Source organism: Nerophis lumbriciformis, linkage group LG23 (assembly GCF_033978685.3).
Source record: "Nerophis lumbriciformis linkage group LG23, RoL_Nlum_v2.1, whole genome shotgun sequence".
Classification (NCBI taxonomy): domain Eukaryota; kingdom Metazoa; phylum Chordata; class Actinopteri; order Syngnathiformes; family Syngnathidae; genus Nerophis; species Nerophis lumbriciformis.
Window position 1 is genome coordinate 37,594,161 of NC_084570.2, and position 22,283 is coordinate 37,616,443.

Genomic DNA, 22,283 nt, shown 5'->3' on the forward strand with positions numbered 1-22,283 from the left:
CAACTCTACGGCGGGGGTGCAGGAGGCGAGCCTCAGCCAGTGCGTCTTTTGCAGCCGTTTTATGATCGCTCAGCACAAGAAATACTTTACACACATACAGTTGGTGACAAAATACACTGTACATTATATACCTCAGCTAACTAAACTATGGAAATGTATAATATAGTTCATATAGCAATACAGTCTCACTGCACAGCAGACCAGCAGTTAGTCGAGTCATTGCGCAATCCATGTTGCGGCACTGAGTGACGTGCCTCAACTGGCTGCTGTTCACCGCACCGTCTCTTCTCAGTATTTGAACGGCAAATGTGAAAATTCAGCGATTTTTAATAAAAATAATCAAAAACTGGTGAAGTTAAATGGAAAATAACTTTATAGTATAATCACTGGATACATATAACAATTTAAGATTTTTTTTTCTTTTTACTTTTTTTTTCTTTCCATGATGGCAGGTGAGGCCCCGCCTCACCTGCCTCTAGTGACTGCACGTCACTGAAGTGACAAGCTTGAAATCCTACAATACGCCGTTTGTGGACAAGGAGAGTACAGCCATGGAAGCACATGCAGTCTCTTTATGAACTGGCGCTAACACAGTCCAGTGACAAGAGTCAACAGCGCTGCTTGCAAACTGCCGCTGCTAAGCTAGCAAACGCAGCTGAGCTAAAATGCTGCTGTGGGCGCGCTCTCGCTGACGTCCCACATCACTTTTAAAGGCACATACTCACTCTGCTTTCATGAAACGTCTCTCAACTGCATATGCCAGTGATTTTTTTTAAGTAACGCATGAAATACTTTCCTTAGTAGTAATTACAGTTTTTAAATTAGGTCAAATAAAGTCAAACTTTATTTATATAGCACACAGGCAAGTGTCCAACACAAAGTGCTTCACACAAAAAAAAGAAAGAAGGGACGAAAACTGGAAAAAAAAAAAAAAGGACCGCGTTACTCCCATATAGGGTTGCAAAGGGGTGGAAAGTTTCCGGTAAATTTGCGGAAACTTTCCGGAAATGTACCACGGGAAGTTAAACTCTGGAAGTTTGGAAATATTGACAATTTTTTGATTATTCAAAGTTGGACATCGTCCATGGGAATTAATGGGGAATTACAATAATGATATATTATTGGGCACTTGTCTACATGCTGCTGCATCTTTGTGGCATTTTTGACATAGCTCTTTGCACAGTATTTGCAAATGTACACCCCCTTTCCGCCTACATTGGTTGGGGTGAAATGTCTCCACACATCAGATAGTGTATTGTTTGTATTTATCTATTCTTGTAAAACACTAATGCAATGCCACACACATATATAAATAGTCAGCTAAACAATTGGAGTAGTCTGTAAAAATATTTTACTGATGGACAAATGAACATAAATAGGCTAGATGAATAAATGAGCACTCAATCAGCATGCTAAATCAAACTATAACCTACATTCTTGTATGACAACAGAATGGCTAGCAGAACAGAAGGCAGAGGAAACTACACCTTTTGATTTAGTATTTGCTAGTTAAACTTTACAGATCACAAAAAAGGTAAATTCGGATTGCTAACATTGTTAGCATAAATGAATGGGATTCAACATAGACAAAATTAGCATCACGGCTATATTTACCACAGTACCGTATTTTCCGCACTATAAGGCGCACCGGATTATTAGCCGCACCTTCAATGAATTACATATTTCATAACTTTGTCCACCAATAAGCCGCCCCGGATTATAAGCCGCGCCTACGCTGCGCTAAAGGGAATGTCAAAAAAACAGTCAGATAGTTCAGTCAAACTTTAATAATATATTGAAAACCAGCGTTCTAACAACTCTGTCCCAAAATGTACGCAAATGTGCAATCACAAACATAGTAAAATTCAAAATGGTGTAGAGCAATAGCAACATAATGTTGCTCGAACGTTAATGTCACAACACACAAAATAAACATAGCGCTCACCTTCTGAAGTTATTCTTCATTCGTAAATCCTTCGAATTCTTCGTCTTCGGTGTCCGAATTGAAAAGTTGCGCAAGCGTGGGATCCAAAATGGCCGGTTCCGTCTCGTCGAAGTAATCGGAGTCAGTGTCGCTGTTGTTGTCCAGTAGTTCTGTGAATCCTGCCTTCCGGAAAGCTCGGACCACAGTTGTGACCGAAATATCTGCCCAGGCATTTACGATCCACTGGCAAATGTTGGCGTATGTCGTCCGGCGCTGTCTGCCCGTCTTAGTGAAGGTGTGTTCACCTTCGGAGCTGTGTGAAAAAAGCCACCCGGCCTCTTCGCGTAAACTTCCCTTAACCACTCGCTCATCTTTTCTTCATCCATCCATCCCTTCGAGTTAGCTTTTATGATGACGCCGGCTGGAAAGGTCTCTTTTGGCAAGGTCTTCCTTTTGAATATCACCATGGGTGGAAGTTAGCATGGCAAGCTAGAACCACAGTGAAGGATGACTTCTCATTCCCTGTGGTGCGAATATTCACCGTACGTGCTCCCGTTCCACAGTGCGGTTCACAGGAATATCAGTTGCTGTGAAATACGGTAGTAATCCGTGTGCGGATGGAGAGATTGCGTCTTTTTATGAACCGGATCCTTGTCGCTTAGTAGGAGCCATTTTGTGGTCTTTACAGATGTAAACAGGAAATGAAACGTACGGTGATATCCGCGCGTTTTTTCTTCTTCTTCCGGGGGCGGGTGGTTGCTTACAGTAGAAGAAGAAGCGCTTCCTGTTCTATGGGGGCGGGTGCTTTCCTTGGCGGTTGCTTGCGTAGAAGAAGAAGCGCTTCCTGTTCTACCGGGAAAAAAGATGGCGGCTGTTTACCGAAGTTGCGAGATCGAAACTTTATGAAAATGAATCGTAATAAAGCGCACCGGGTTATAAGGCGCACTGTCAGCTTTGGAGAAAATTTGTGGTTTTTAGGTGCGCCTTATAGTGCGGAAAATACGGTAATATCATCAAAAATTACCTGACTGGATGAAGTCCTTGGGCTCAAATACTAGTGTGGCCTCAATAGCCCTGCTGTAGTGTGTAGCATGCTGGGAATTATCTGTGCATGTGATGGAAGAATGCACTGCACATGTGATGGAGAAATGCACAGTGAAGGGTTGAAATTCAACTGAATTGGCATTAAATCAGGTTGTTTTAGCTAATAATCATGCTGCAAGATCTAGCATGTTGCATTCAACGTTTATTCCCATTAATTTCCCATTAATTCCCGTGGAAAGTTTCCAACTTTGAGTATTCCCGGAATTTTGCAACCCTACAAGTCCCACAGCACATCTTTCTCGGAGAAAAGTGTGGAGTTGGCAGAAGAGGGCAGCGCAATGAAGTGGTGGTGCTTGTTAAAAGGCTAACGAGGTGAGCGTGGCCCCGCAGGACCAGCACAGCTCAGCAGCTAGCGAGACGCTCAAGGACGCGGGAGACATATTTTTTCCCTGTCAGGCACACCAGGCATGAGTGTGAAAGTGCTTTTTTACTGTGCCTTTCTTTTCACACATGACAGGTGAACATGTTGCGCCGGGAATTCGTGATAACGCCTCGCGGTTCAAATGAGGAAGGGCGATGGAACCTCTGAGACGACGCCAATTTTATTTTCAGGAATCTCGTGATGGGAAGTAGCGACGCTATGTAGCGTAACTACGTTTCCCAATAGCCCAGCTATTTTTAGACCCATGTAGTAAAGTAGCGTCCATCAAATGCAACACACTACCAAGAGAGAAAATGGACTGCAAATCAAGGGGGGAACAAAAAAAAACACAGAGAAAATCCATGACGATTGGTTGATTTACGTATGATGAGTCACAATTGGCTAAAGGTAGGGCAAAACATTATGGGCAGCTAATAAAAGAGACGTTAACATACTTCCAAGATGGCGTCAAGTACTAAAAATCGGGATTTTTAGGTGCAAACATTCAAAAGTAGCTAAAAAGCAAGCATGCTATTGTTCTCAGAAATAGTTAACTGTTGGCATACTTGCTCGACAGCGCCGAGAATCACAAACCATGATTTTTAGTTTCAAACATGCAATATTAGCTAAAAGGCTAGCATAAAACGTCAGCATACTAAGAATAGAGACGTTAGCATACTTCCAAGATTGCGCCAGTTATCAAAACTATGATTAATAGTTTTAATTATACAACAAGAGCAAAAAAGCTAGCATAACATGTTAGCATGCTAACATTAGCATACTAACACATGACCGGATATATGTTTACACCTATTTTTAGGTGTAAACATATAAAATTTGCAAAAAAATTAGAATACATTGTTAGCATGCTAATGGTCTCATAAACATGCTAAAAGCCTACTTGCTCAACCTCGCCGAGGATCAAAAACCAAGATTTTTAGGTTTAATCATACATTAGCTAAAAAGCTGGCACAAAATGTCAGCATGCTAAAACTAGAGACTTTAGCATACTTCCAAGACGGTGTCAGTTATCAAAATCATGATTTTTAGGTGTAATCATACAATACTAGCTAAATGGCTAGCATAAAACATCAGCATGCTAAAACTAGAGACGTTAGCATACTTCCAAGTTGGCGCCAGTTATCAAAATTATGATTATTAGGTTTAATCATACAACAAGAGTAAAAAAGCTAGCATAACATGTTGTCATGCTAACATTGGCATACTAACACGTGACCAGATAAGAGGAAATACCAAAATGCACTATGTTTAGGTGTAAACATATACAATTAGCTAAAAAAATAGAATACATTGTTAGCATGCTAATGGTCTCACAAACATGCTAACAGTTAACTGTTGGCATACTTGCTCCACTACACCGAGGATCACAAACCATATTTGCTAAAAAAAAAAAAAAAAAGGTATAAAACGTTAGCATGCTAATATAAGAGACCTTTGTATACTTCCAAGATGGTGCCAGTTATCAAAACCATGATTTTTAGGTTTAATCATACAAAAATAGCAAAAAGGCTAGCAAAACATGTTAGCATGCTAACATGAGGATACTAGCACGTGACCTGATAAGAGGAAATACCAAAATGCACTATTTTTAGGTGTAAACATATACAATTAGCTAAAAAAAAAATGTAATAAATCGTTAGCATGCTAATGTTCTCACAAACATGCAAACAGCATACTTGCTCAACCACCCCGAGAATCAAAAACCATGATTTTTAGGTTTAATCATACAATAATAGCTAAAAAGCTGGCATAAAAAGTCAGCATGCTAAAACTAGAGACAATAGCATACTTCCAAGATGGCGGCAGTTATCAAAACTATGATTATTAGGTTTAATCATACAACAATAGCAAAAAAGCTAGCATAACATGTTAGCATGCTAACAATAGCACACTAACACGTGACCAGATAAGAGGAAATACCAAAATGCACTATTTTAGGTCTAAAGTTAATGTTAGCATGTGTCAAGTACGATGTTATATGAGTTTGAAGTGTTGGGCTGTAAAAATGGCTAAAGAAGTTAGCATGCTAATGTTAGCATGCTAACAGTTAGCATGTGTCAAGTACCAAGTTATGACTGAGGTGTTGTGCTGTAAAATTGGCTAAAAAAAATTAGCACGCTAATGTTACCAAGTTACATGACTGGGATGTTGGGCTGTAAAATGGCTAAAAAAAGTTAGCACGCTAATGTTACCAAGTTATATGACTGAGGTGTTGGGCTGCAAAAATGGCTAAAAAATTGTGCACGCTAATGTTAGCATGTGTCAAGTACGATGTTATATGACTCTGAAGTGTTGGGCTGTAAAAATGGCTAAAGAAGTTAGCACGCTAATGTTAGCATGCTAACAGTTAGCATGTGTCAAGTACCAGGTTATATGACTGAGATGTTGGGCTGTAAAAATGGCTAAAAACGTTAGCATGTGTCAAGTGCCAAGTCATATGACTGAGGTGTTGGGCTGTAAAAATGGCTAAAAAAGTTAGCAAGCTAATATTAGCATGCTAACAGTTAGCATGTGTCAAGTACCATATTATATGAATCTGAGGTGTTGGGCTGTAAAAATGGCTCAAAAAGTTAGCACGCTAATGTTACCAAGTTATATGACTGAAGTGTTGTGCTGTAAAAATGGCGAAAAAAGTTAGCAAGCTAATATTAGCATGCTAACAGTTAGCATGTGTCAAATACCAAGTCATATGACAGAGGTGTTGGGCTGTAAAAATGGCTCAAAAAGTTAGCGTGACAAAGGCGCTAACTGCTAGCATGCTGCTAACAAGCTAGCAAAGCATGAATGTGTAAAAACACTACAGCGTCCAGTGTGCCAGGTTCTTACCGTGACGGTCTTGATGCGTCCGCTGGCCCGGGTGCAGGACCACCCCAAGCGGTTGAAGAGGAGGCTGCAGACCTCGCCCTCCATGCAGGGCGACATCTCGCACCACTGCCGGCTGCGCACCGCTCGAGCTACCACCAGGGAAGGACACACCAGTGGAGTGAGAGAAGGCCTCTTCCTACTGTACGTACAGTAGATTACAACTTTATACACAATAGAAGGATTTGATTTGATTTAGAAAAGCTAAAGGGTGCAAAAGGAAGATTAGAGGCATATTTTGCTCGTGTTTGGAATTGTACGCACAAACAATAATAATCTTCACAATAATAATAATCGGACATTGCAAGAATGAAGCGCTGATTTCACAAAATCGAGGAAATAACGTTAAAAAAATCGAAATGTCGAGAGAATAACGTTGTAATGCCTCGAAATCAAGTCACATTGTTAAAGTCGACGTTTTGTTAAAAAAAAAGTCACGATATCAAGTCATAATGTAAGAAAAATAATCGTAATGTTACAAGAATAACGTCGTATCACGATGAAAATAAGGCCGAAATATTACAAAAATAAAGTCGTCATTTTATACACAAAAAACGTACGTATTGCAAAGATAAAGTTGTCATTTTAAAACAATGTCATGATGCCACAAGAATTAAATGTCAATTAAAAAAAGTTACAAGAATAAAGAATAAAGTCGATTTTGGTGTGCGTGTTATTATGATAATATTAAAATGTTACGAGAAGAAGTGAACTATATTTATATAGCGCTTTCTCTCTAGAGAAAAAAAGCGCTTCACATAGTGAAGATCATTATCGACGTCTTTAAGCTACATTTAAACCAGTGTGGGTGGAGGAAGCGAGAATCCTACCGTATTTTCCGCACTATAAGGCGCACCTAAAAACCACAAATTTTCTCAAAAGCTAACAGTGCGCCTTATAACCCGGTGCGCTTTATTACGATTAATTTTCATAAAGTTTCGATCTCGCAACTTCGGTAAACAGCCGCCATCTTTTTTCCCAGTAGAACAGGAAGCGCTTCTTCTTCTACGCAAGCAACCGCCAAGGAAAGCACCCGCCCCCATAGAACAGGAAGCGCTTTAAGCAACCACCCGCCCCCGGAAGAAGAAGAAAAAACGCGCGGATATCACCGTACGTTTCATTTCCTGTTTACATCTGTAAAGACCACAAAATGGCTCCTACAAAGGACAAGGATCCGGTTCATAAAAAGACGCAATCTCTCCATCCGCACACGGATTACTACCGTATTTCACAACAACTGATATTCCTGTGAACCGCACTGTGGAACGGGAGCACGTACGGTGAATATTCGCACCACAGGGAATGAGAAGTCATCCTTCACTGTGGTTCTAGCTTGCCATGCTAACTTCCACCCATGGTGATATTCAAAAGGAAGACCTTGCCAAAAGAGACCTTTCCAGCCGGCGTCATCATAAAAGCTAACTCGAAGGGATGGATGGATGAAGAAAAGATGAGCGAGTGGTTAAGGGAAGTTTACGCGAAGAGGCCGGGTGGCTTTTTTCACACAGCTCCGAAGGCGAACACACCTTCACTAAGACGGGCAGACAGCGCCGGACGACATACGCCAACATTTGCCAGTGGATCGTAAATGCCTGGGCAGATATTTCGGTCACAACTGTGGTCCGAGCTTTCCGGAAGGCAGGATTCACAGAACAACAGCGACACTGACTCCCGATGACTTCGACGAGACGGAACCGGCCATTTTGGATACCACGCTTGCGCAACTTTTCAATTCGGACACCGAAGACAAAGAATTCGAAGGATTTACGAATGAAGAATAACTTCAGAAGGTGAGCGCTATGTTTATTTTGTGTGTTGTGACATTAACGTTCGAGCAACATTATGTTACTATTGCTCTACACCATTTTGAATTTTACTATGTTTGTGATTGCACATTTGCGTACATTTTGGGACAGAGTTGTTAGAACGCTGGTTTTCAATATATTATTAAAGTTTGACTGAACTATCTGACTGTTTTTTTGACATTCACTTTAGCGCAGCGTTTTTTTGACATTCACTTTAGCGCAGCGTAGGCGCGGCTTATAGTCCGGGGCGGCTTATTGGTGGACAAAATTATGAAATATGTAATTCATAGAAGGTGCGGCTAATAATCCGGTGCGCCTTATAGTGCGGAAAATACGGTACTTGGAAACCTCAATTTGCTGGCACGGCCACCTGCAGCGAGCAAAAGATGGCGCCATAGCGCAAGCGATAACACACCGTTTCAGTGCCTCTGTCGGTGTTGAAAACTATTTGTTGAATACAAAACAAAGAAAAATCCATAAATTAGCCACAGGGTTCAAAGTGCAGGAAAAAAGTAGCATCTTATAGTCTGAAAAATACAGTAAATTAATTCCTACAAATAACTAACGTAAAAAAAAAAAAAAGGGTTGTAGCGCCTACAAATCGCGGGGTAGCTGTATGGATAACAGAGGTGGGACCAAGTCATTGTTTTGCAAGTCACAAGTAAGTCTCAAGTCTTTGCCCTCAAGTCCGAGTCAAGTCCCGAGTCAAGACAGGCAAGCCCCGTCAAGACTGGAAAGTCTCAAGTCAAGTCCTAAGTCCTGCATTTTGAGTTTCGAGTCCTTTCAAGTCCTTTTAACCACAGACTAATATATTAACACAGATTGTGTATGCTTTTCAAACGCTGTATTTATTTATTAAAACAAGTGCATTTTAAATTGCAGGAAAGAAAATTGTGCTGACATTGCACTTCATAATAGCACTATTAACCAGTCATTTTAAACATTAACTCATTCCTATACAGAACAAACACATTGAAAAATAAAGTGCAAATGTACTTATTTGTACAAAAGTGTTAACATTGAAAAAACATGACATATACGTGAACATAACAAAAAAGTTGTACTTTTTATATGTCAGGGCCCTATGCTGCATTGCATTTGCAAAAGACCAAATTAGCCAAGAGTCTGTCAGTCATTTGTGCACGATGGGGGCGTAGTATGATGCCACCATGGCTGAAAACTCGCTCCACTGGAGCACTGGAGGCAGGCACTGCCAAGACTCTCATGGCCACTCGTAACAGTGAAGGAAGAGTCTTCATGTTCAATGCCCAGAACAAAAGGGGGGGGAGAGTTTTTTTGGGTTGGTGCACTACTTGTAAGTGTATCTTGTGTTTTTTATGTTGATTTAATTAAAAAAAGAAAAAAAATATATATATATATTTCTTGTGCGGCCCGATACCAATCAATCCATGGACCAGTAGCGGGCCGCGGCCCGGTGGTTGGGGACCACTGAGGTAAACAACCAACAGTATGTCAGAAAGCTAGCTAAAACGGTACACATATTCATAATATAGTATACATTTTAACTGACCTTTATTTTACTATTTTTGTCTTTTTTTAGGTGGCTAAAATACGCGGTGCTGCTGACTGCCGTCTAACGTTACGTGTGATATATTGACTAACCCTGCTTAAAAAAAATCACTGAACAAAAAGTATGAATAAGGTAGTGAACTGCAACAGATTCCCGTGTTTGCAATAACGTTATAACGTTAGCAGTGAGTTTACAGCCTCACTGATTTAACTACACAGCAAATAAAAGTCACGTTACTTAGCCAATAAACGTTATCTTACATTCAAAACTTACCGTTCTTTGTGCAACTTCAAATGCCGGACGAAGTTGGAAGTTGTTTCCTCTCCATCAGTAATTTTCGAACCGCATGTGTTGCATATTGCAAACCGTTTTGTGTTGACCACCTCGTAATTTTTATACCCAAACGAAATTATTTTAGGTATCATTTTTTGTTCACTGGCGTGTGGTTTGGACATGTCTTCTTCGTTGGTTGTCCTGCAATTTGATTGGATGAATGCTGTGTGATGAAAACAAAGTAGATCTAATTTGATTGGCTGTTGTACTGAGACCACACCAGCTGACACACGCAACGCTGATAGACAAGTACACAATGAAAAATACGGAGCGCTCCCGAATAACTTTTTCATCTTTGGGTTTTGGGGAAAGTAGCAAGTCATGTCAAGTCATGTCAATTCAAAAGGCTCAAGTCCAAGTGAAGTCACAAGTCATTGATGTTAAAGTCTAAGTCGAGTTGCAAGTCTTTTTACATTTTGTCAAGTCGAGTCTAAAGTCATCAAATTCATGACTCGAGTCTGACTCGAGTCCAAGTCATGTGACTCGAGTCCACACCTCTGATGGATAATGTGCAGGGATAATAATAATAATAATAATAATAACAATAATATTATAATAATAATTCAATAATATAATAATAATAATAATAATATAATAATAATAATTATAATAATAATAACAATAATAATTATAATAATAATGATAATTATAATAATAATAAGAGTGTCGGGGGTCAGATAAATGAAGGTGTCTTCAAACTGTGTGTTGACCTTGTCAGTGCCAACCTTTAATGATGCTGGAAGAAGTTGGAAGCCTTAGGTATCAATAGATCAAATGTAAATATGTAATTTGGAGCAGGGTTGTCCAAACCTTTGTCACTGAGGGCCACACAGTGAAAAATGAAAACATACGGGGGCCATTTTGAAAAAGCCTCCGCCAAAAAAACAAAACCAATATCTACCTTTTTTTAACCTTTAGAGCTCGCCTCAAGTTGGTCATAAAACACTTCAAAATAAAATACTTTTTTTGGATTATTCAGCACTTAAGTCTATAGATCAACTTCAGGTCTGTCTGTCGATATAAAGTTATTATAAATATTTGTAATGTTTTTTGCTTTTTTTTCCCCAAAACTGTTTTTTATGGCCAAAACACAAAAAATGCAATATTTCCCCCCAAAAAATTTTCAAAGTGTAATATCTAATCTAAAGTAATTGGAGCCTTGAATAAGTCATTAATTCATAAAAACATTGATTTTGATTCAATATTGATTTTTTTTTATTTTAGCAATGTCAGTTTGAATACAAAACTGACATTGTTTTGGTCTCGGGGATCCAAAAGGGTCCCACTAATAAAAGTCTTCAAAATAAGTCACACTTTTTTTTTTTCAACTTTCAATGCTTAAATCTCTAGATCAACTTCAGATCTGTCTGTTTTTTTGTTAGTTGTACGCCTTTGTTGACAAAGAAAACATACTTTTTTATGGCAAACACAAAATATGCAATATTTTCCACCCAAAAAAATGTTCAAAGTGAAATATTTAATGTGAAGTACTGTAATTGGAGCCTTGAATAAGTCATTAATTTACAACTTTGATTTTGATTTAATATTATTTTTTGAGCAATGACAGTTTTAATACGAAAAAATCACACTAAACTTTTCTGCTTGGCACTCAGCATCAAGGGTTGGAATTGGGAGTTAAATCACCAAAAATGATTCCCGGGCGCTGCCACCGATGCTGCCCACTGGTCCCCTCACCTCCCAGGGGGTGATCAAGGGTGATGGGTCAAATGCAGAGAATAATTTTGCCACACCTAGTGTGTGCGTGACAATCATTAGTACTTTAACTTTTTTAAATTCTAGTAGATACATTACGTATAGTCGCACAAGGTATCAGATCGGTTTAGGCGTTACCGATCTGGATTTTAGTTGGTATCAAGTGGGAGAGAAAATCTGTGTTGTCAGGTAATGTGCACAACTCCACCTTCAGCCCCCACAATGATCATCATCGCCGAGTGTCGGCAGGAGGCAATTGAAGTCTTAAACGCACTTGCCGGTAATGGACTCCAGGGTGCAGTGCAGCAGGAGACCAGTGGAAATCAATGTTACCGCTGCTGTAATCATATCTCTCTCTCTCTCTCTCTCTCTCTCTCTCTCTCGCTCACTTAGAGCGTGTGGTGGAGTTTGGAGGCGGTTAAAAGCAGGGCTGGCTGGTGTGCGCCATGCGAGCATGGGGCGTGGGGGCTGATAGACACGGTGAGTCATGGCGATTACAGTGCGCCTGTGATGCGTGTCGCCGTAAAGCTTCCCGCGAGATAGCGTCGGATCGCTCAGACACGCCAGCGAGCAATAAAGCTTATCGAGCTCACGTCCGCCATAAATCGCCTGGAGATTGAAAACATGCGGCGGACATTTTGATATTCGTCATTTTCAAAAGCAATATGATATATATTGTAACCATTAGGGCTCCTCTCCATTTGGATGACTGTTAAAAGGTCCAACAGGGTCTCAGCCAGAAGTAATTGGATTCTTAAACAGGTCAAAAATTTATAACAACATTGGTTTTAATTCGTTATTATTTTTTAACAATGGCAGTTTAACAAAATGACACCTAAGGTCTCAGGGATCCAAATGGGCCCCACTCATAAAAGTGTTCAAAATACCGCATTTTCCGAACTATAAAGGGCACTTAAAATCCTTTTTGTTCCTCAAAACTCGACAGTGCGCCTTATAACCCTGTGCGCCTAATATAAGGAATAAGTCTGGTTGAGCTTACCCATTTCGAAGCTATTTTATTTGGTACATAGTGTAATGATACGTGTGACCAGGAGATGGCAGTCAAACATAAGAGAAAAGTGTAGGTAGCACCGTTTGATGTGTCCAACATAGGAGTATTGCTATGGTGTGTGTATAAGGTCATCATTTCATCATTTCTTTTTATTCCTTTCATGAAAATGCATACATACAAGCCACGTACAGTTGACACTTTCATTGTTTTTTGTTTCTTATACATTTCCATGATCAGAAAGGAGCAGATGGAAGAATAATATTCTTATATTTATCTGCCCCCTTTTTTAACACAAATTATTTTAGATGACTTTATCACTGTTCCCTCCACCAACACCCCAACACTCGAAAAACACAACACGTTCGCGGAACGTTAGGGAAACGTTACTACATAATGTATATAAAGTAAATTTGCGGAAAAAAAACACTTTGAAAAGCTTAACGGTCGCTGTTTCCATTGCAGGCAAATATTTTGTGTGTCAGATAGGTTTTGATATGTTCTGAGAATGTTCTTAGAATGTTCTCATCTTGCATAACCAAACGAGAACCATACAGTAACGTTACGCTAACGTTAGGTGTTACCTGGGCTCCAACATACCTTTAATTTTCGTTTAAGCATTTTCACAATGACACGTCCAATCAAAATAAAAAATCAGTTTGATATCATTCCAGTTGTCTCTTTTTGTAACTCTTTTTAAATTCATAGATATTCTTGCAACTTTTTAAGTCTTTCTTTAGAGAATTCCATGCTTTTACACCAGCAACAGTCAATCACATTTGCTTCAAATTTGTTCGCACTCTTGGATGTTTAAAATTATACAGCCTTTTGTGATTCTCATCTTCAGACGTGAACACAAATAATTTTTGTAAGTCCTTCGGAACAACTTTATTTCTAGCTTTGAACATCACTAATAGAGTATGCAATTCTACAATGTCTTTTAGTCTTAATAATCCTACCTTAATGAAGAGTGGATTTGTGTGGTCTCTATATCCTACTGTAAAAATGATACCAATGACTCTTTTCTGTGAAAGAAATAAAGGCATTATGTTGCTGTGATATGTATTTCCCCATATTTCTGCACAATAATTGAAACAAGGTAGAATAATTAAGCAATATAACATTCTCATTGTGTTATACGGGAAACTGTATTTAACCTTGTTCAAAATAAATAAGCTTTTAGATACCGTATTTTTCACATGTAATATATGAGCTTTCCATGTCAACTTTTCATCTCGGATCACCCCAAGAAATCTGATTTCAGGCGCATTCTCAATTTTTACATTGTTTATGGATAAACTAACTTCTATCTTTCTTTTATTACTGAATACCATACATTTAGTCTTTTCCAAAGGTAAGACATATTATCTGGCATTTTGTTTCGCAATATTATGCAAAAGCAACTTTTCTTACCTTTTCACAGTGTTGGGACTAACGCGTTACTTTGTAACGCGTTACTGTAACACCGTTAGTTTCGGCGGTAACTAGTAGTCTAACGCATTATTTTTTATATTCAGTAACTCAGTTACCGTTACTACATGATGTGTTACTGCGTTATTTAACGTTATTTTTTATGTAGTATCGGCTTGAAACAGAAGATCTGAGTGTGTTTTATTGGAGAGTTGCAGTGTCGTCCTTCTGATTCTTCCTGTGTCACAAGGGGACAAGAGAAGAGGTACTGTGTGTGTGTCTGGGTGTGGGGAGGGGGGGGGGGTGTCTGTGTTTACTAACAAGACATCAATGTGGAGTTGAAGCCGAGTTTCTTAACATGGAGATATTCTAGACTGACTATGCGTCCTCTTTTCCCCGGACATGTCTTCTTTTGCGGGGCTGTCCACGCGGAGTTTCTTAAATGCCTCAAATATCCGGCATTTTGAGTTAGGGTTGCATGTATTTTCAATGTACGTTCAGGGTTAAGAAGGGGTTACAAACAAAACAAATTGTGTGTATGCAGCAGAATTCGTGAGGGAGGGGGAGAGACAGAGAGAGCGATAGAGCGAAGGAGTGGATTGATTGATTGAGACTTTTATTAGTAGATTGCACAGTACAGTACATATTCCGTACAATTGACCACTAAATGGTAACACCCGTATAAGTTTTTCAACTTGTTTAAGTCGGGGTCCACATTACCGGTAATCAATTTCTTTCAAACTGTCATTGCTCAAAACATAATATTGAATCAAAATCAATGTTATTATGAATTATTGATCTATCCAAGGTTCCGATTACTTCACTTCAAATATTCCACTTTGAAAAATATTTTTGGTGGAAGATTTAGCATATTTTGTGTATTTGCCATTAAAAACATAGTTTTGTTTGACAAAAAAGGGAGGAAAACAAAAAAACAACATAAAAAACCTAAAACATTTTGAAATGAGGGATAGATCTGAAGTTGATGTAGACTCCAGAGATTTAAGCGTTTAGTATAAAATGTATGTATGCCCTGGCACACCATTATCATCATTTCATGACCGAAGCAAAACAATTTTTACACTTTTATACTGAAATAAATACACCTACGACTTATTAAATAAAAACATAGAAAAAACTACCAGCAGCGGTAAAGTTTAGATCCATGAAGGAAAGAAGAAAGTGAATGAATGTTTATAACTGAATACATTTACATATGTATACACATTTTTTTTCTTTTTGTATTATTTTTTTTAATGAAATAAGTAACGTTTATGACAACCTTTTTCCAAAACACAATATAGAATGTGAGATATAACAGGATAATGCATACGTTTATCTTTTTTTTTTTTCAAAACGCTTACAAAAAAGTGGGACCCCAAAAATTTACTGTAGGACCCCATTTTTATGACTTGATGGGGTCCCTGGGACTCCATTTTGAAAATTCCTAGCGCTGATCAACATATTGTTTTATTCTCCAGTGCAATAACAGTACTGAAATGAAGGCTGAAAGGGCATTATGGGAGCTTTAAAAAAGAAAAAGAAAAAATAAGTAACTAAATAGTTACTTTTCACAGTAACGCATTACTTTTTGGTGTAAGTAACTGAGTTAGTAACTGAGTTACTATGGAAATAAAGTAACTAGTAACTGTAACTAGTTACTGGTTTTCAGTAACTAACCCAACACTGCCTTTTGATACCTGCTGTTAGGATCTGCATGAATCCTGAAAAATTACGTGCGTCCGCCATTGAAGTCTGTGCCGACACCGGAGTCGATAAGCTTCTTCTTTTTCTCTATCTTCTTGTTATGGGACATTCATCCTCCACTGTTGCAATTTTCTAATATAAAGTAGTGTCAAGTTTTTACTTATATCTGTCAGTAAACTCGCCATGAAAGCGCTAAAACATACCGGTGTAGTGAGTTTACATTATTCACCCAAGGAATTTTAGTTATTAGAGAGTTACGGTCGGACGGTTTTTCACGGGACACATTTCCGGTGGATGTGGAGATGCTGCTCCATTATTGATTGAAGTAAAGTCTGAATGTCATTAAAACAGTTAGCTCCATCTTTTGACACTTCTTCCACCCCCGTCCTTGCATGCTACACCACTACAACAAAGATGACGGGGAGAAGACGCTGTCGAAGGGGAGGGACGTAAATAAGACCGCCCACAAAACGACACATCCTGAAGCGACTGTCAGAAAGTGACTTGAAGACGATCTGTAAAACATCATCTATGCAACATTTTGACCAAAGAACCACCATTACATGTTACGTAGACCACAAGGAAGTCTTTTACATTTACCAAAAAATCATAAAAATATGACTCTCTTAATGCGCCTTATAATCCGGTGCGCCTGGGACTGTCTCAGAAAATTAGAATATTGTGATAAAGTCCTTTATTTTTTGTAATGCAACTAAAAACATGAAAATGTCATACATTCTGGATTCATTACACATCAACTGAAATATTGCAAGCCTTTTGTCGTTTTGATATTGCTGATTATGGCATACAGCTTAAGAAAACTCAAATATCCTATCTCAAAATATTAGAATATCATGAAAAAGTATACTAGCAGGCTATTTAACTAATCACTTGAATCGTCTAATTAACTCGAAACATCTGCAAGGGTTTCCGTGAGCCTTTAAAAACACTAAGCTTGGTTCAGTACTCTAAATCACAAGTATGGGGAAGACCGCTGACCTGACTGCTGTCCAGAGGACCATCATTGACACCCTCCATCAGGAGGGTAAGACACAAAAATACATTTCTAAAAGAGCAGGCTGTTCACAGAGTGCAGTTTTAAAGCACATTCACAAAAAGTCTGTTGGAAGGAGGAAATGTGGCAGGAAACGCTGCACAACCATGAGAGAGGACCGCAGCCTTAACAGCATTGTGAAGAAGAGCCGCTTCCAGAATTTGGGGGAGCTTCAAAGACAGTGGACTGAAGCTGGAGTCCAGGTATCAAAAGCAACTGTTCACAGACGTGTTCGGGAAATGGGCTACAATAGCTGTATTCCCATGGTCAAGCCACTCCTGAACTCAAGACAACGGAAGAAGCGTCAGACTTGGGCTATGGAAAAGAAGCACTGGACAGTTGCAGAGTGGTCCAGAGTCCTGTTTTCAGACGAAAGCAAGTTTTGTATTTCATTTGGAAGTCAAAGCGCTAGAGTCTGGAGGAAGGCTGGAGAGGAGCAAAATCCAAGTTGCTTGAAATCCAGTGTGAAGTTCCCACAGTCCGCAATTGTTTGGGGAGCCATGTCAGCTGCTAGTGTTGGTCCACTGTGTTTCATCAAGTCCAGAGTCAATGCAGCTGTGTACCAAGAGATTTTAGAGAACTACATGCTTCCATCTGTTGAAAAGCTCTATGGAGATGATTATTTCATTTTCCAGCATGATCTGGCACCTGCCCACAGGGCCAAAACCACCAGTAACTGGTGTACTGAACATGGCATTACTGTCCTTGATTGACCTGCCATTTGTTGGCGGACCCTAAGCTCTGGAACAAGATGGCGCTGCTCCGTTCGGCTGCCTCTCCACGCTCTCGTCACAAGATTCGCGTATTTTGGTTATTTTGTGTAGTTTTTTTGTTTGTTTTACTTCGACCAATGGCACAACAATTGTTTACGACCGACAGACTCTTTTGGACATAAATTCAAAAACAACTCACCAACTTCAACAAAGCTCGGACCTCTTGAAGGAACTCCCAGCAGAATTGAGAGTCCATCCTAATGCCGGTAACAACAACAAAGGAGAATGGCGGACACACCATCGATACCGTGGCAGCCAAGGGGGAAGAAGGAACCGCGTGAGAAGACTTGCGAGCCGGACGCCTCTCCCTTCTATCCTGCTCTCCAACGTCCAGTCAATTGAGAACAAGCTGGACGACATCAGGGCGAGGATTAAGTTCCAGCGGGACAACAGAGACTGTAACGTCCTGTGTTTCACTGAGACCTGGCTCACACCGGAGGTTCCAGACCACGCCATCAGCCTGGAGCCCTTCTCCGTGTACCGGAGCGACAGGAATGAGTTGTCGGGGAAATCAAGAGGCAGAGGCGTGGGTTTTATGGTGAATAAACACTGGTGTGGACCGAGCAGTGTGGAGAAGATAGGGGAACACTGCCCACCGGACCTGGAGTTTCTCATCATCAAATGCCGCCCGTTCTACCTACCAAGGGAACTAACATCAGTCATACTCATCGGAGGATACATTCCACCCCAGGCCAACGTTGAGAAAGGCAGGGGAACTATGTGAGAATGCTGTTCATAGACTACAGTTCAGCATTCAACACCATAGTCCCATCCAAACTCGTCATCAAGCTCAAGGACCTGGGCTTGAACTCAACCCTCTGTCAGTGGGTCCTAGATTTCCTGACAGGCAGACCACAAGTGGTGAGAGCAGGGAACTGCACCTCATCACCCATCATCCTCAACACCGGTGCCCCCCAGGGCTGTGTTCTGAGCCCCCTCCCTTATTCACTCTACACACATGACTCTGTGGCTAAAAACACCACAAACTCCATTGTGAAATTTGCTGACGACACAGCTGTGGTGGGCCTGATCTCCGGTAACGATGAGACGGCATACCTGAGTGAAGTGAAGAACCTGGCACTGTGGTGTCAGGAGAACCACCTCGCCCTGAACGTCAGCAAGACCAAGGAGATCATAGTGGATTTTAGGAGACGGGGGGCCAGGAACTACAGTCCACTCAGCATAGACGGGATGCCGGTCGAGAGAGTAAACCAACTTCAAATACCTGAGAGTGACAATATCAGAAGACCTGTCCTGGACCACACACATTGACAACGTGGTGAAAAACGCACGACAGCGTCTCTACTTCCTCAGGAGACTCAGGAAGTTCAAGCTAAACCACAAGATCCTCAGAAACTTCTACTCATGCACAACAGAGAGTGTCATGACTGGAAACATCACCTCCTGGTTTGGGAATAGCACTGCACACGACCGCAACAGACTGCAGAGAGTGGCCAGATCAGCCGAGCGCACCATCGGAGGTGTGCTCCCAACCATTTGCAACATCTACACCAGGCGGTGTAGATCCAAGGCCAAGAGGGTAGTGAGGGACTCTAGCCACCCAAGCAACTGCCTCTTCTCACTGCTGCAATCAGGCAAGCGCTACCGGAGTCTCATGGCCAACACGGAGAGACTAAGGAGGAGCTTCTATCCCCAAGCCATCAGACTGCTCAACTGCACCGCTGATTAAAACTTATCACAATTGCACAAAACCGCACGCACAAGAATCACTTTACTTGGGGACGGCGTGGCGAAGTTTGTAGAGTGGCCGTGTCAGCAATCGGAGGGTTGCTGGTTACTGGGGTTCAATCCCCACCTTCTACCATCCTAGTCACGTCCGTTGTGTCCTTGGGCAAGACACTTCACCCCTTGCTCCTGATGGCTGCTGGTTAACGCCTTGCATGGCAGCTCTCGCCATCAGTGTGTGAATGTATGTGTGAATGGATGAATGTGGAAATAGTGTCAAAGCGCTTTGAGTACCTTGAAGGTAGAAAAGCGCTATACAAGTATAACCCATTTATCATTTATCATTTACTTACCACTGTAATTACTGGACTACAATACTCTTCATTCAATGACTGTAAATAATGTAAAGACAAGAGTATAAAGAAGTCTTACTGTTCCATTACCAGTGTTGGGTTAGTTACTGCAAAGCAGTAACTAGTTACAGTTACTAGTTACTTCATTTCAAAAGTAACTCAGTTACTTACACCAAAAAGTAATGCGTTACTGTGAAAAGTAACTATTTAGTTACTTCTTTTTTTCTTTTTTCTTTTTTTTTTAAAGCTCCCATTAATGCCCTTTTAGCCTTCATTTCAGTACTGTTATTGCACTGGAGAATAATACAATGTGTTGATCAACTTGACATGCATTTGCATCACTGAACTCTGCTAAGCAATGTGGTCTACATACAACACACAAAGACAAAGATATGTTACAAAGGCCAATTTGTTTCTGGCCAGAACAAATTGACAAAACTATTTTAAATAGCTGCAACATAACGTACATAAGTAACAAACAGCATAATAACAGCATAGATGTAAACCAAGAAAGGCACACACTACATACACAAAGCCTAACCAGGCATTTTCTTTACTGAGCAAAACTCTTTATTGTCGGCCATAAACACATCACCAAAACATTAGTAAAAAAAAAAGATATCTAGCAAAAGTGGTCATTTTCTGCAGTACAAACCAGACCAAAAGTAACTTTGTTATATCAACAGCAGCCACTCGCTCTTTCTCACGTGTGCCAACACTTGCACATATGGCACTTAGCCAGTGATGCGTTTACAGACACACAAAAAGTCGGACAACTCCAACACCACACATAAAGTGTAATTCCAGGTCGTTACACTATGATTTACCAATCAAATGTGTGCTTATTCTAGTGTCATTTATTAGGAATCTTAATTTATAAATATTAATCATTAAATGCTGTTAGTATATTAAATAAATACTAATAAAAATATATTTTTTACAAACAGGAAGTTGCAGGAATGTACACATGATCCCCTGCTTACATCTCATTGTGCAACTTGTGAATGTTTTAATGGGAACTAAATGAAAGGGGTACAAACTATTTCCAAAGCAGGACCTCCACCCAGACAAACAATACAAGTACACAGTTCATGAAAAACAATATTTGTTGTTATTGTCATTGTAAGTGGGCCTAAACACTTATATTAGAAATGGAAATGACTGCTGTCATTTGATTATAATAATAAGAGAATGTTGTCTGTCTATCTGTGTTGGCCCTGTGATGAGACGGGGACTTGTCCAGGGTGTACCCTGCCTTCCGCCCGAATGCAGCTGAGATAGGCTCCTGCGACCCCTTAAGAGACAAGCGGTAGAAAATGGATGGATGGATGGAGATGTAACTTGTTATTTAGTCAGGTTTGGGACAGGTGTGATGCTGGTGTAGCCACAGTGTGCACGTCTGATGTTGCTCACATGGGCTCCACTCAATGCTCAGGGAGTTTTTGCCTTTGCTCACACACATGAACAATTAGAGGGAACATTGATTGACAGAGTGTGTGTACCTTAATCCTTAAGTAGTGGAGGTGAAGTGGCATCAGAGTCTCTATCTCTCTTTAGTAGCTTCGTCGAAGCATGTTGCTTATGTAGCTTGTTTCAGCAGATTTGAATTGCTGTTTTGGGCAGTAGATGGGATCTTTGATCCAAAGCACAATTTACATTTAACTAAAATGTTATTTTCTTTGTGCTCGACAAAAGAAAAGTAGTGAAAATATCTCCATGTTAGCAAACTCGACTTCTGGCTCCGCCATGATCAGACACCCCCCCCCCACACAGAGCGCATGTCTCTCTTCTCCGGTTTGTGACACAAGAAGAATCAGAACGATGACACAGCAGCGCTCCGATAAAGCACACTTTATACTACATAAAAAGTAACGTAAAATAACGCAGTAACGCATCATGTAGTAACGGTAACTGAGTTACTGAATATAAAAAATAACGCGTTAGATTACTAGTTACCGCCGAAACTAACGGCGTTACAGTAACGCGTTACTTTGTAACGCGTTAGTCCCAACACTGTCCATTACCTTTGTTCATACTACTGTCACTACTCAACTGCCAAAAGAACTGTAGACACCATAATATTTATTACTTCCCATACTGTATATACTGTTATACTATTTGACATTGCACTGGTACTGTATGTGACTACTGTACTTTTACTTGTACTGATACTTCTACCATAACTACTAGGACTTATTGTGCAACTTATTGTCTTGTAATTAATGTACATCAGAGCTATTCAAATTTTTGTATTTTTTGTATTTAGTGTATTAGATTCAGCAGCTGGTGTTTGGATCCCACTGTACGCAATATGTGAAGAGCATGGAAAAAAGCATTTCACTGTGGTGTACTCTGCATGTGACGAATAAAACCTTGGACCTTGAACCTTGAACTCCCCTGACCTGAACCCCATAGAGAATGTGTGGGGTATTGTGAAGAAGAAGCTGAAAGACACCAGACCCAATAATGCAAATGAGCTAAAGGCCGCTATTGAAGCATCCTGGGCATCCATAACACCTCAGCAATGCCACAGGCTGATTGCCTCCATGCCACGCCGCATTGATTCAGTAATCCGTGCAAAATGATTCCCAACCAGGTACTGAGTGCATTAATTAACATTTTCAAATGTTTGATTTT

The 22,283-nt window shown here is 40.2% G+C and overlaps 1 protein-coding gene across 4 annotated transcripts in view; it reads right to left on the reverse strand.

Moving 5' to 3' along the window:
* tafa5l (TAFA chemokine like family member 5, like) overlaps positions 1-22,283 on the reverse strand; it is a 110,308-nt gene that overhangs the window by 22,233 nt on the left and 65,792 nt on the right. For all 4 annotated transcript variants that reach the window (XR_009817822.2, XM_072915891.1, XM_061985603.2 and 1 more), the window contains exon 3: positions 6,237-6,364. Coding sequence is in view for 3 of the 4 variants with exons in the window: in XM_072915891.1 (XP_072771992.1) it covers positions 6,237-6,364 (128 nt within the window). In the remaining variant the exon portion in view is untranslated. The remainder of the gene's footprint in view (positions 1-6,236; positions 6,365-22,283) is intronic.